General features: G+C 46.2%; 1 protein-coding gene across 1 annotated transcript in view; it reads left to right on the forward strand.

Moving 5' to 3' along the window:
* Window positions 1-15,813, forward strand: part of LOC141114070 (uncharacterized) — an 87,934-nt gene extending 72,121 nt beyond the window's left edge. The window contains exons 7-8 of the mRNA XM_073607533.1: window positions 14,183-14,338; window positions 14,420-15,813. Coding sequence (XP_073463634.1) covers window positions 14,183-14,338; window positions 14,420-14,548 — 285 coding nt within the window. The 3' untranslated portion in view covers window positions 14,549-15,813. The remainder of the gene's footprint in view (window positions 1-14,182; window positions 14,339-14,419) is intronic.
* The last annotated feature ends 267 nt before the right edge of the window (window positions 15,814-16,080 follow it).

Genomic DNA, 16,080 nt, shown 5'->3' on the forward strand with positions numbered 1-16,080 from the left:
AGGGACCAGCTTTGCTGGAGCTGAGGGACTCTCCTAGCTGCCAGGGGAAGAACTCCTCCAGTGAGAGTAGGGGGGAAGTGAAGGGAAAGGAACAACAGATTCTGGTGGTAGGGGACTCAATTTTTAGAAGGACAGAGCGGGCAATCTGTAACAAAGACCTGAAGCGCCAAACTGTATGTTGTCTACCGGGCGCTCAGGTTTGGCACATCACGGATCTGGTGGACAGATTACAGGGAGAGGCTGGGGAAGATCCGGCTGTCATGGTGCATGTTGGCATCAATGACAAAGTCAGAGGCAGATGGAGTGTCCTAAAGAACGATTTTAGGGACTTGGGAGCTAAATTGAGGAAAAGGACTTCAAAGGTAGTATTCTGTGTTCCAAAGGGTGTGCAGCATGATATGGGAAACCATTGGTTCCTACAGGACTGCAATGTATATCCGCCCCGGCCGTTACGCATGCCGCCCCTAATGCCACGCTGGGCGTGTTGGGGTAGGGCATTCTCACCAGGACAGCTGACGCAGAAGCGACCAGCGCCTGGGGGGATGCCCAACGCAATCTGGAAATGGAATCAACACTGCTGTGTCACCAAGAGGTGGCGTCATGCGCTCGGCGTGGGGCGTGATACTGATGCACCCCGGGAGGCCCACCCAGTCCCCCAGTGATGGACAGGGAGGAGAGGGGATGCTCCGGGTGTGCATCACAGCTCCCGGACCAGGAACAGAACAGCCAAACAAAAACATATATATATTTATAGGCAAAAACACACATATATTTATAGGCAACTTTTTCCACACTAGTCACACATCTCCATCCCTATATCATAATATAAAGAGAGGGTGGGTTTGGGACTTTGAATGAGGCATATGGTCAAATTTCAAAAGAGCCAAATTCCCTAAACTACGAACCTTGCTAAAAGGCATGAATTGGGATAAAATCTTAGGAACAAAGAACATGGAGGAGAAATGGGTTTGCTTTAAGAGCATATAAAATAAGGGCATTAGCCAATGCATCCCATTGGGTAATAAATATAAAAGAATGAACAAAAGTCCTGGATGGCTTAACTCCAATGTAAAAACATATAAAAGCAAGGAAGAAGGCCTTCAAAAAATACAAGATTGAGGGAGGAGAGCAAAAAAAATTCCAAGAAATTATTTAACTACTTGCCGCCTGCCCACGGTCAAATGACGGCTGGGCAGTGCAGCTCTCGTTCTGGGTGGACTTCACATGATGGCCTCCAAGAACAACCGCCTTGCGCGCCCCTGGGGGTGCGCAGCACGGCGATCTCGGCCGCGCCGTGTTGCTAGGACACTTGGCGACCTCGATCTGTGTAGAGCCGTGGAAGCGGCTCTTTAACCATGTGATCGGCTGTGTCCAATCACAAGTAAACATGGTGATGCCGGTAAACGGTGCTGCTCACCTCACACTGACAGAGTGTGAGGAGAACCGATCAGCGGCATCTCTTCACAGGGGAGAGCTAGATATGTAATCAGGACACTGATCATCAGTGCCCTGATTACAATTAAGTGCCCACCAGTGCCAGCAATGATTAACTACCACTGCCAGCAATCAGTGCCAACCAGTGCCCACAACTGCCACCAAACTGTGCCCACAAGTGCCAGCAATCAGTGTCCACAAGTGCCAGCAATTAGTGGCCATTAGTGATGCCAGTCAGTGCTGGCTATCAGTGCTGCCTAACAATGCCCATCACTGCTGCCCATCAATGCTCATCACTACTGCCCTTTAATGCCACTCATCAATGCCCATTAGTGCTGCCTATCTGTGACCACCAGTGCTGCCCATCTGTGCCCACCACTGCCACCTATCTGTGCCCACCAGTGCCGCCTATCTGTGCCCAGTGCCCACCAGTGTCACCCATCAGTGCCACCTATCAGTGCTCATCAGTGCCACATTTCAGTGCCACCTATCAGTGCCCATAAATGCAGCAATTTCGTGCCACCTAATCAGTGCCCATATGTGCCTTCTGATCAGTGCCCATAAGTGCCACCTCATCAGTGCCCATCGGTGCAGCCTATCAGCGCCCATCAGTGTTGGAGAAAAATTACTTATTTACAAAATTTACTGACAGAAACTAAGAAAAAGTTTTTGTTTTTTTTAAATGCTTGGTCTTTTTGTTTTTTTAGAAAAAATAAAAAACCCAGGAGTAATTAAATGCCACCAAAAGAAAGCTCTATTTGTGTGAAGAAAATTATAACAATTTCACATGGTTGCAGTGTTGCATGACCGCGCAATTGTCATTCAAAGTGTGACAGCGCTGAAAGCTGAAATATGGCCTGGGCAGGAAGGGGGTGTAAGTGTCCTGTATTGAGGTGGTTAAGTATGTAAACAGTAAAAAAGGAAGGACAGACCATATTGGCCCCATAAAGAATGAGGAAGGACATCTGGTTACAAAGGATGGGGAGATGGCAAAGACTTCTCCTCAGTCTTCACGAGGGAATCGGGGGGCTTCAGTAACCAAAACTGCAGTGTTAATCCTTATGACACATCACAAGAAACACCTCCATGGTTTACAGAGGACAGAATTAAAATTAGACTTGGGAAACTTAACATTAATATATCACCGGGACCAAATGGCTTGCATCCGAGGGTACTTAGGGAACTCAGTCAAGTAATTGCCAGACCATTGTTCCTAATTTTTACTGACAGTCTACTGACTGGAATGGTACCAGCTGATTGGATAAAAGCCAATGTAGCACCAATATTTAAAAAGGGCCCAAAATACATCCCTGTGAATTACAGACCAGTTAGCCTAACATCAATAGTATGCAAGCTCTTGGAGGGGATGATAAGGGACTATATACAAGATCTTAGTAATGAGAACGGTATCATTAGCCATAATCAGCATGGATTCATGAAGAATTGTTCTTGCCAAACCAATCTATTAACCTTCTATGAGGAGGGGAGTTGCAATCTAGATAAAGTAAGGCCCGTAGATGTGATGTATCTGAATTTTGCAAAAACATTTGACACAGTTCCTCATAAACGTTTACTGTATTTACTGTACAAAATAAGGTGCGTTGGCATGGACCATAGGGTGAGTACATGGATTGAAAACTGGCTACAAGGGCGAGTTCAGAGGGTGGTGAGGTGGTGATAAATGGGGAGTACTCGGAATGGTCAGGGGTGGTTATTAGGGTCCCCCAGGGTTATGTGCTGGGACCAATCCTGTTTAATTTGTTCAATAAACGACCTAGAGGATGGGGTAAACAGTTCAATCCAGTTCAATGGATGATACTAAGCTAATCAGGGCAATAACTTCTCTGCAGGATGTGGAAACCTTGCAAAAAGATCTGAACAAATGAATGGGGTGGGCAACTACATGAGGTTTAAATGAGGTTGGCAAAAATATGAATGCAATCTATACACTGGGGGGAGAACCTCTGGGGAAATCTAGGAAGGAAAAGCACCTGGGGGTCCTAGTAGATGATAGGCTCAGCAATGGCATGCAATGCCAAGCTGCTGCTAACAAAGCAAACAGAATTGTCAGGGACATGGTCATCGCAGGACTGGCAATGTCACCCAAATCCAACATGAATGCCCACAGAGAGTTTAGATGCATGCAGGAGCGAGCGGCAAGCATCAGCGCATACCGGCGCGCTTTGGTGCACGCACATGCGCAAGTGGTGTGACAGACGCTGGTGCCAACTGCCCTATTTAAACCAGCCATTAGAGACAGAACATTGCTGGATTATCTCAGCTTCCCTGTGTGCCTTGTGATTCCATTTCCTGACCAGTGGACTACCCGTTATTGACCCGGTTTGACCTTTGACTTGCATTTGGACTTTGCTTCTGTTCCTGTCTCCTGTGTGTGACCTTGGCTTGCCCCTGTTTATGCTCCGGACTGATTTATCCAGTATGACCTCTGGCCTGGCTCCTGGTTTCTCCTCTTACCATGCACCGCAAGTACAGCTATTGCTTTCAGCCTGCTACAGTCATCCCTCAGTGACCAGCTCATCTGACTACAAGCAAGCACCTGGCAAACTGTACTTTTTTGAGAACCGCGCTCCCTGTCTCCAACTACAGGGGAATGCTGCGCTTAGCCACAAGGGGAGCCCTCTTAGCACCTCGATCTCCATACCCGCCCCTGACAAGAATATTGGCATACATTAAAAAGGGGATCAACTCCAGAGATAAAGCGATAATTCTCCCGCTCTACAAGACTCTTGTCTGGCCACACCTAGAGTATGTTGTCCAGTTCTGGGCACCAGTCCTCAGGAAGGATGTACTGGAAATGGAGCGATTACAAAGAAGGGCAACAAAGCTAATAAAGGGTCTGGAGGATATTAGTTATGAGGAAAGGTTGCGAGCACTGATTTTATTCTCTCTGGAGAAGAGACGCTTGAGAGAGGATATGATTTCAATTTATAAATACCGTACTGGTGACCCCACAATAGGGATAAAAAATTTTCGCGGAAGGGAGTTTAACAAGACACGTGGCCACTCATTAAAATTAGAAAAAAAGAGTTTTACCCTTAAACTACGTAGAGGGTTCTTTACTGTAATGCCTTGTACACACGATTGGACTTTCCGACGGGAAATGTTCGATGTTAGGCTGTTGGCGGTAAATCCGACCGTGTGTATGCTCCATTGGACAATTGTTGCCTTACTTTCCCCCAACAAATGTTGGCTAGCAGGTTTTCAAATTTTCCGTGGACAAATGTGTGTTGTCGGATTTTCCGATTGTGTGTACACAAGTCTGTCGGACAAAAGTCCAAAGTACAAATACGCATGCTCGGAAGCAAGGATGAGCCGGAAGCGGTCAGTCTTGTAAAACTAGTGTTCGTAATGGAGATATCACATTTGTGATGCGGCAAATCATGAAATTTCTCAATGCAGCGCATTCTTTTCTTCTTTATAATGGTATAATAATGAAGCTGCATGGTGGTGATATTCACAGAGTTCTGCCAAACGTATTTCAATATTTTTTTTTCTAGTGATCTCCAGAATAATATATATATATATATATCTATATATATATAAATATTATATATATATAGATATATATATATATATAGATATATATATATATATATATCTATATATATATATATATATTTTTTTTTTCTAGTGATCTCCAGAATAATTTTTTTTTCCGTTGGACTCCGAGAGATCAGGAGCAACAGCAGATGACATATATGTCCCGAGGCTGTGGTCTTACAACAGCCTGCGTTTTTTGCCAGACCAGACCGAACCCAGGCCATCACTCTCAACGCTTCCTTCCACACAAATTAAATAAATTAAATCAAAAATGCATTCTCTGCACAAAAAAAAAAAATCAACTCAAATTAAACAAAAAGAAAATGAAAAATTATACTGCTGATAATTCCCAGCCCAGCGGTCTTGTTGGGGGGTGTTGAGGCTGCATTGGCCACAGTCCGCCATGCTGCTGTAGTGGGTGGGGTGGCTGTGGTGTTGGTGGAGGTGGTGGATGATTATGGTCGATTTTGCATATGTGCATTTTTGGGGTAATTTGGCCCCTCCTCCCCTTGTTGAGAAGCTGAAGGATCATCTCTTCGTCTCTGGTCCTCCTCCATATCTTTTAATTTGTTTCCCATCATGCAGACAAAAGCCTCCTGGGCATCAGGGACCGTGTTAATAGCACTTGTGGCATGCCCAAGGAACGCAGCTGTGGCATCATCCAAGTTTCTCGACTCCCTGGCCCTTTTAGTTGGAGGGTGGAGGGGAGGAACCTGGAACTCAGTCTGGCTGCTCAGCACGGCCTCTTCTTGGGCTTGGGCTTCTTGGGCTAATAGAAAAGACTATCATTCTGACCCCAGCATTTTTCATTCCTGTCACAATCATTTTTGGCCATTACTGTCTATTGATATGGAAACCACTTTGTTAAAGCAGAAATTTGGGATCAATAACGTCTAGTTAACATCATTCAATATTTGACAACAAATATGTTCAACAATGCTATACCTGGGTCAAGCTGGGCTCCTCCACATCTTCTTCCTACTGTGTCAAAGGACCAGGGTGGACCTCAGGAGCCTCAGCCGATGTGGAAGGAAGTGTTGAGAGTGTTGGGCGTGGTTCAGTTTGGTCTGACAAAAAGTGCATGCTGTTGTAGTACCACAGCCTGGGGACTAGGGATGAGCCGAACACCCCCCGGTTCAGTTCGCACCAGAACCTGCGAACGGATCGAAAATTCGCACGAACGTTAGAACCCCATTGACATCTATGGGACTCGAACGTTCAAAATCAAAAGTGCTAATTTTACAGGCTAATTTGCATGGTATTGTCCTAAAAAGGGTTTGGGGACCCGGGTCCTACCCCAGGGGACATGTATCAATTCAAAAAAAACTTTTAAAAACGGCCGTTTTTTCGGGAGCAGTGATTTTAATGATGCTTAAAGTAAAAAAAAAAAGTGAAATATTCCTTTAAATATCGTACCTGGGGTGTGTCTATAGTATGCCTGTAAAGTGACACGTGTTTCCCGTGTTTAGAACAGTCCCTGCACAAAATGTAATTTTTAAAGGAAAAAATCTCATTTAAAACTGCTTGCGGGTTTAATGTAATGTCGGGTCCTGGCAATATGGATGAAAATCAGTGAGACAAACGGCATGGGTACCCCCCAGTCCATTACCAGGCCCTTTGGGTCTTGTATGGATATTAAGGGGAACCCCGCACCCAAATTAAAATAAGGAAAGGTGTGGGGCCACCAGGCCCTATATACTCTGAACAGCAGTATACAGGCGGTGCAAACAAGACAGGGACTGTAGGTTTGTTGTTAAGTAGAATCTGTTTGTAATTTTTAACGGGTACATTTTTAACGTGCTTAGCTCCGGCCAAAAAATCTTTTTTAAGCTTTTTGGAAAACATAGGGAAGGGTTATCACCCCTGTGACATTTGTTTTGCTGTCTTTCCTCCTCTTCAGAAGATTTCACCTCACTTTTTGTCCCAATGACAAATGTTTTTTGAAAATTTGGGTTTTTTTGTGGAACAAGGATTGGAAAGCATCAGTGGAAAGGAGAAATGTTTTTCCCATATTAACTCTTACAGGAGAGAATTTCCCTTCCTAGGGGTAGATTTCATCTCACTTCCTGTTGTCTCCTTCCGTTTGCAAGTAGGAGTCGTTTGTAAGTTAGATGCTTGAAAGTAGGGGCCTGCCCTATATACTCAGCAGAAATTTGGGCCTTAGGTGTTGTTGTGGCCACAACACTGTAAGCCCTCACAGGGCCCTGCTGTGAAATATTAGATCAAGAATTGTAATTACATGCCCCTGTTGAACAAGGGCAGAAAAATTGGGCCTTTGGTGGTGGTGGTGGTGGTGCTGGTGTCACAACACTGTAAGTCCTCACTCGCTCTTAGTGGGTGCAGAAATGGGCCCTGCTGTGAAATATTAGATCAAGAATTGTAATTACATGCCCCTGTTGAACAAGGGCAGGAAATTGGGCCTTTGGTGGTGGTGGTGGTGGTGCCACAACACTGTAAGTCCTCACTCGCTCTTGGTGGGTGCAGAAATGGGCCCTGCTGTGAAATATTAGATCAAGAATTGTAATTACATGCCCCTGTTGAACAAGGGCAGAAAAATTGGGCCTTTAGTGGTGGTGCTGGTGCCACAACACTGTAAGTCCTCACTCGCTCTTGGTGGGTGCAGAAATGGGCCCTGCTGTGAAATATTAGATCAAGAATTGTAATTACATGCCCCTGTTGAACAGGGGCTGAAAAATTAGGCCTTAGGCACTGGTGCTGGTGCCACAACACTGCAACCCCTCACAGATACTCTAGTTGGAATGCAGAAATTAGCCCTGCTGCAAAGTATTGCATCAAAAATTGTAATAACACGCCCCTGTTAAACAGGGGCTGAAAAATTGGGCCTTAGGCACTGGTGCTGGTGCCACAACACTGCAACCCCTCACAGATACTCTAGTTGTAACGCAGAAACGAGCCCTGCTGCAAAGTATTGCATCAAAAATTGTAATTACACGCCCCTGTTAAACAGGGGCTGAAAAATTGGGCCTTAGGCACTGGTGGTGGCGCCCAGAACCAAAAATGTTCTTACAAGCTATCAGCGTGATGATTGAGGAGGAAGAGGATAATTACTCAGGGATAGTCACTCAGCATCAGCATAGGCAGTCTTAAAGGGATCTGAGATTTCAAAAAAAATTATTCGGTTACATCAGCATCAGGTGCTTGGTAGCTGGTGGTGATCCAAGACTGATTCATTTTTATGAAGGTCAGTCGATCGACCGAGTCGGTGGACAGACGCACCCTGTGATAAGTTACAAAGCCTCCAGCAGCACTGAATGTGAGTTCCGAAAGAACGCTGGATGCAGGACAGGCCAGTAGCTCAATTGCATACTGTGCAAGCTCTGGCCAGTGATCCATCCTCAAGACCCAGTAACCCAGAGGATTTTCGGTGGGAAAGGTGTCCAAGTCAGATCTTGCCCCTAGGTATTCCTGCACCATGTAAAACAGACGCTGGCGATGATTGCTGGAACCGATCATACCTTGGGGCTGCGGACCAAAAAATTGTCTGAACGCATCGGTCAGACGGCCACCTTCTCCACCGCTCCTTCTTTGACTGACCCAAGCCTCAGCAACACGTTGTCCAGAAACAGGAGTTTGTAACCTCCCAGTCTCTGGGAACGTGTTGCACAGACCTTTCTGCAAGGCCTCCCGAAGATGTTTCATCCTCTGCTCCCTCTGCGATGGCAAGATAAGGTCCGCAACCTTACCCTTGTAACGTGGATCAAGGAGGGTTGCCAGCCAGTATTGGTCCTTCTCCTTGATACCACGAATACGAGGATCCTTACGCAGGCTTTGCAGGATCAGGGAGGCCATGCAGCGTAGGTTTGCTGAGGCATTCGGTCCGGAGTCCTCTGGGTCACTAAGGACGACATGGTCCACAGCCACCTCCTCCCAGCCACGTACAAGTCCATGTGTTTCTTGGGACTGATCCCTTAAAGACTGCTGCTGATGCTGAGTGCCAGGCTCCATCTCCATACTGACACAATCTTTCTCCTCCTCCTCCTCCTCCTCCTCTTCCTGTGTGATCAGCGGGCACGCAGGAACACTGTCTGGATAAAGGGGGCCTTGAGAGCTTCCTGCCTCTGTTCTGCCTCAAGTGCCCTGTCCATTATTCCACGCAGCGTGTGCTCCAACAGGTGGACAAGGGGGACAGTGTCACTGATGCATGCACTGTCACTGCTCACCATCCTCGTGGCCTCCTCAAATGGTGACAGGACAGTGCATGCATCCCTGATCATGGCCCACTGGCGTGGGGAAAAAAACCAAGCTCCCCTGACCCTGTCCTGGTGCCATAGTCGCACAGGTACTCATTGATGGCCCTCTGCTGCATGTGCAGCCGCTGCAGCATGGCCAACGTTGAGTTCCACCTGGTGGGCATGTCACAGATTAGGCGGTTCTTGGGCAGGTTAAACTCCTTTTGGAGGACCGTCAGCCGAGCACTGGCATTATATGACCGGCGGAAATGCACACAGACTTTCCTGGCCTGCCTCAGGACATCCTGTAAGCCCGGGTACCTGCCCAAGAACCGCTGCACCACCAAGTTAAGGACGTGAGCCAAACAGGGCACATGGGTCATTTGTCCCTGTCGGAGGGCAGAGAGGAGGTTGGTGCCATTGTCGCAAACCACCATTCCTGCCTTAAGTTGGTGTGGCGTCAACCACCTCTGAACCTGCCCCTGCAGAGCTGACAGAACCTCTGCCCCAGTGTGGCTCCTGTCCCCCAAGCACACAAGCTCAAGCACCGCATGGCATCTTTTGGCCTGCGTACTTGCGTAGCCCCTTGAACGGCTACGGAGCACCGCTGGTTCTGAGGACAAAGCACAGGAAGAGGCCATGGAGGAAGAAGAAGAGGAGGGGGTGGAGGAGAGAGGTGTGTCACAATCATTAGCATTTTGGAGGCGTGGTGGCGGAACAACCTTCAACACTACTGCACCTTGTCCTGCATCCTTCCCAGCTGCCAGCAGAGTCACCCAATGCACCGTGAAACTTAGGTAACGTCCCTGTCCATGCCTGCTGGACCATGAGTCAGCGGTAATATGCACCTTACCGCTGACCGCCCTGTCCAGCGAGGCATGGACATTGCCTTCCACATGCCGGTAGAGAGCCGGAATCGCCTTCCGTGAGAAAAAGTTGGCGTTTGGGTACCTGCCACTGAGGAACCGCACATTACACAAACTCACGGAAGGGGGCAGAGTCTACCAACTGAAAAGGCAGCAGTTGAAGTGCTAGCAATTTTGCCAAGCTAGCATTCAACCGCTTGGCATGTGGATGGCTGGGAGCAAACTTCTTTTGGCGGTGCAGCAGCTGGGGCAGGGAAATTTGCCTGGTACAATCTGACATCGGTGTACCAAAAGCAGATTGCCCACAAGTACTTGGCTGTGACACACCTAATTCTACACCTTCATTCCTCTCAGTGCAGGTCTCAGAGAGGACTGAAGGTATAGTGGGGTTGGAGATCTCAGCTGATGAGGAGAGGTCCTCTTTGTTCTTTGGTGTGGGTCTTTTAGATACGCTTGCCAACGAACTGCATGGCAGGTCAACATATGTCTGGTCAAGCATGTGGTGCCCAAGCGGGAGATGTTTTGGCCACGCGAGATGCGCTTGAGACATATGTTGCAAATAGTAGCGGTACGATCTGATGCACTCGTCTCAAAAAAGGCCCACACCAAAGAACTTTTTGAATAACGCGCAGAGACTGCAGTGCCCTGCACATGTGGAGCTTTGGGGTGTGATGCAGTCAAGGTGCTGCCCTTAGGCTGGCCCCTGGAGGGCATCCTGCCTCGTTGGTGATGTTCCGCTTCCTCCTCCTCCTCCTCTCTCCTATCAGGCACCCACGTTGAGTCAGTGACCTCATCATCCCCTCCCTCCTCATCACTGGAGCAAACCTGGCAGTATGCTGCAGCAGGGGGAGCATGACTGCCAGATTGCTGTCCTTCTTGGGCACCCCCTCTGTCCGTGCTCACGTTACTGCCTTCATCGAGCTCAGTATCATCATCAGAGCCTTCCAAACGCTGGACATCCTCCTGGAGCATGTACCCAACACTGTGGTCAAACAGTTCGAGGGACTCCTAAGGAGGACATGGTGGGGCTAGGGAAGGAGTCACTGATGACATTGAGCCAAGGGAAGAGGCCGCTGCTTTGCCAGACAAAGTACCCTGGGCATGGGTGAGGAGGATGAGGACGGCTTGGTCATCCACTCGACCAAGTCTTCCATATGTTGCGGCTCAACACGGCCAGCTGCCGAAAAAAAGGCCAAGCATGTCCCACGGCCACGTGCTGATGAGGATGCACCGTCTCCACGACCAGCACTAGACACAGAGCCTGCTTGCCCTCTCTTATTGGCTTGTGACTGTCTGCATCTCCTTCTTGGTCTTCCGGACATACTAATGGCCTGTAGCTGCACTAAGCTGGGATATATATATATATATATATATATATATATATATATATACTGATACTGCAGCTAGCAAAATCAACTGCCTGCCTGTAGTATGAGAACACCACCAACCTTCTACAGGTAGCTTTAGCTGAACATTGTGCAGAGCTCGCAAAAAACTAACTTGTAGCTTTTTTAGCTGCCTGCGGTAGTGATAGGTTCAGGAAAACACCACCAACCTTCTACAGGTAGCTTTAGCTGAACACTGTGCAGAGCTCACAAAAAAATAACTAGTAGGTTTAGCTGGACACTGTGAGGAGGACGCACCACACTAACTTGTAGTTTTAGCTGAACACTGTGAGGTGGACGCACCGCACTAACTTGTAGTTTTAGCTGAACACTGTGAGGTGGACGCACCGCACTAACTTGTAGTTTTAGCTGAACACTGTGAGGTGGACGCACCACACTAACTTGTAGTTTTAGCTGAACACTGTGAGCAGGACGCACAGCACTAACTTGTAGTTTTAGCTGAACACTGTGAGCAGGATGCACCGCACTAACTTGTAGGTTTAGCTGAACACTGTGAGGTGGACGCACCACACTAACTTGTAGGTTTAGCTGAACACTGTGAGCAGGACGCACCCCACTAACTTGTAGGTTTAGCTGAACACTGTGAGCAGGACGCACAGCACTAACTTGTAGCTTTAGCTGAACACTGTGAGCAGAATGCACTGCACTAACTGTAAATAGTCTAGCTGCCTGACTGTGGTACTAATAGGATCAAAAGAACACCAGCAATTTTCTTCAGGTAGCTGTAAATACTGTTACAAGACAAGCCTGCCTGTCAGTAAGAAGATAACAGGAACGGATCTAGCTGAACACTGTGAGCAGGACGCACTGCACTAACTTGTAGCTTTAGATGAACACTGTGCAGAGGTCTCACTACACTAACTTGTAGGTTTAGCTGAACACTGTGAGCAGGACGCACAGCACTAACTTGTAGTTTTAGCTGAACACTGTGAGCAGGACGCACCGCACTAACTTCTAGGTTTAGCTGAACACTGTGAGGTGGACGCACCGCACTAACTTGTAGTTTTAGCTGAACACTGTGAGCAGGACGCACTGCACTAACTTGTAGGTTTAGCTGAACACTGTGAGGTGGACACACCACACTAACTTGTAGGTTTAGCTGAACACTGTGAGCAGGACGCACCCCACTAACTTGTAGGTTTAGCTGAACACTGTGAGCAGAACGCACCCCACTAACTTGTAGTTTTAGCTGAACACTGTGAGCAGGATGCACTGCACTAACTGTAAATAGTCTAGCTGCCTGACTGTGGTACTAATAGGATCAAAAGAACACCAGCAATTTTCTTCAGGTAGCTGTAAATACTGTAACAAGACAAGCCTGCCTGTCAGTAAGAAGATAACAGGAACGGATCCAGCTAAACTGAATACAGTGTATATATATATATATATATATGCAACACCTGGGATGCATATATATACACAATAAACTGTAAGTGCAGCTAACTGACTGACTGTTCTGCCTAATCTATCTAACTCAAATCAAATGACGCTGTCTGTCTCTCTCTCTCTCTCTATCTATGAACGCCGGAACACACACTACACAGGGCCGCCGTGTAGGCGGCCTTATATAGTGTGGGGCGTGTACTAAAACCCCTGAGCCATAATTGGCCAAAGCCTCCTTGGCTTTGGCCAATTACGGCTCTCTGTTCAGACGGCGCTGTGATTGGCCAAGCATGCGGGTCATAGTGCATGCTTGGCCAATCATCAGCCAGCAATGCACTGCGATGCCGCAATGAATTATGGGCCGTGACGCGCCACACGAATTTGGCGCGAATGGCCCATATCGTTCGCAATTCGGCAAACGGGCGAACAGACGATGTTCGAGTCGAACCTGGGTTCGACTCGAACACGAAGCTCATCCCTACTGGGGACATATATGTCATCTGTTGCTGCTCAGGATCTTTGTGAATCCATGACCTTCTTGCACTCCCTATTATATGTACTATGCAGGCTACCAATTTTGGCCTTCAAATAATTAATGTCTGCCGTGAGATACACAGGCTTCACCAATTCCAACAGTTTCTCCATCGCTGCTTTCCTCTTGATTTTGTTTGAATAATCACTGCTTTTAACTTGCTATAGACATGGCAGCTCCCGGTATTGTTGGATAAATTGCAGTAAAAAATCAGGGGATGTAAATTTATCCACCATTTCACCTTCAAGACACAACACAAGACAAACCCTAATGTCAGGCTAAACTCTCATAATCTGGTCCCAATATAGGCCTCAATCTATAAGCGTTCGTGGACACAGGAATAGTTTGCGGGACATTAAACATTATTAATTTGAGCACTAATACTTCGTTTTTGGGAGATGCAGGTTAAATGCATTTGTTCAGGCCTATTTTGATTAAAATAAGTTCATTAGATTGTTGTCTAGATGTGTTTGAAACTATAATGAAATATCAGCTTTATTCAGTGTCAGGAGAGGACACTCAGCAGCTGTTTACGCATCTGGATGCAGGGGCACTAGTGTGGGACACCATAACACCCTTGTTATGGTGTTCCACGCAGGTGCTCCAGTGGATGCTAGGGGTCTCTCCATGTGTGAAACTTGCACAAAACAGGTAAGTATTCCAGCTTTTGAAAGGAAAAAAAAATCATGTATTCAGCTTGGAACTCTGCCAAAACAGACAATTGGAAGACACTTCCAAGCAATGTTTCATATTACTATTTCTAGCCTAACATATCTGTCTGCTAAGTATACCTTTTTTGTATTCATATAGGGGAGAAAAGAGGGACATCTGAGGTGTGTGGGGACACCAGTAACCCAGCACCTACTGAAGATAATGAAGAAAGGCAACTCATCACACACCCTGAAGATGTTGATGCTGATGTGCAGGAAATACTGGGTGAGGTTGTGGAAATGGTGTCGACCACAGGTCAGTGTCTGAGACCACAGCTTCAGGTAATAGATGGATGCCTGCATATTTTTAATACATGGTGTGTTTTTTTATTTTTAGGTGATGTGGATGTTGTGGAAGAAGAAAATCACAAGTGCACAAATCCTGATCAGTGAGCTCATTGTTTGCAATGGGGATCAACATCATAGATATTTTAGGGAAAATCTAAAAAACAAAAAAGTTTTATAGTTGTCGTTATGTTGTACATGTTTGTACAGTTTTAAATGGATTACATTTGTATGGCTTCATGCCCAGATGTCCATTCTAAGTCACAGCTGAAATTGTAAAAATTCTTGCAGGAACTACTTTTGCAAATTGTTGCGCCGCTAAATCAGTGTTGCAGCGATTGGAACAGTGCCATTGCCTCAGATAGCCTGCGACTTGTCATGCGATTTTATATATCAAATCACATGACAAATCGCTCCAATGTGAACCTAGGCTTTATAATGTCTGAGGTCAGTGTTTAGCCACTCCACTTCTCTAGGTGCACCACCAGATCCTGTTTTCTTTATTTTCCGCATTTTAAAAAGGAATGTGTGAATTACTAACCTCGAAAATGACATCATCACCTAATCATCACCTTTGCCAAAACCAAAAAAATATAGAAAACATGACCTAGAAATGCATCTGGAGAAGGAGCGTTGCAAAACACTGCCCTAAGTAATGTTTTAATTTTAATCTTTATGTGTTGTTATGAAACGCAAAGCCAAATTTTGAAGATGCACACAAATTGGGACTCAAAACTTGGATTTCCCTTATGATCCCATGCCTAAAATGTGTGTCTTTTCCTACATCTATTTTGCTAAAGCCCAAAAACACACAGTCTGTCAACATGTGCTATCTCACATCACAGAATATTAATGTACGCGTTTTGTGGGAGCAACCCCTTCCTCCAAACTAAAATAGGTGAGAGGAAGGGGTTGCACCCACGAAACACATCCATTGATCCCCGTTGACACATTGGGGCTTATTTCACAAAGGCAAAAGCACTTTGCACTACAAGTGCAATGCAAGTGCACTTGAAAGTGCGCTTGTAGGGCAAAATGGATTGATTGGCCTTTCTGAAATAAGCCCCAGTGTGTCTATATGTGCTAGCTCACATCATCCCGTGATGGGAGATAGCACATGTTGACACACTGTGTTTTGGGGCTTGAGGAAATAACCTGTTTGTACCTACACACATTTTTGGCAGGGGATCATAAGGGACATTTGACAGTGATGCCTTTACATGTACGTGTTTTGGCTTTTAGAGGGGTGAGATCTCCCCATCAGAGGAAGGCAACATCAACACAGTTTTGAGATACTGACGTCGCATATGGCCTTCACTTTAGCAAAGTAGAACTTTGTAAGTTCCTGAGTTGGGGATGTGTATGTTGTGTTTTTAAACATGGCTATTTAGCCACAAAAAAGGCTGAATAATGTCAAACATACATGTTATACACCAAGATGTTGGTTTGTTCAAAAACCTTTTATAACGCACATATGAATGTGCTTGAAGTAAAATCTTTTATACTAAACAATGTGTGGCTTCTTATTTCATTGCTCAATACCAGTGTATTTGTTAAGTTGGTGTAGTTACAGTGACAATGTGCTGTAAAATGTGCCAAACTCAGGCAATTTTAGGGACTCCAAGCAATTAATTCAAGGAGTTGAAAAGGCCAAATATTTTTATCATTAATGCATTACATACATTAACAACAATAACATTGTGTGTGTGTTGC

The sequence above is a fragment of the Aquarana catesbeiana genome, linkage group LG12, assembly GCF_042186555.1.
Source record: "Aquarana catesbeiana isolate 2022-GZ linkage group LG12, ASM4218655v1, whole genome shotgun sequence".
Classification (NCBI taxonomy): Eukaryota; Metazoa; Chordata; class Amphibia; order Anura; family Ranidae; genus Aquarana; species Aquarana catesbeiana.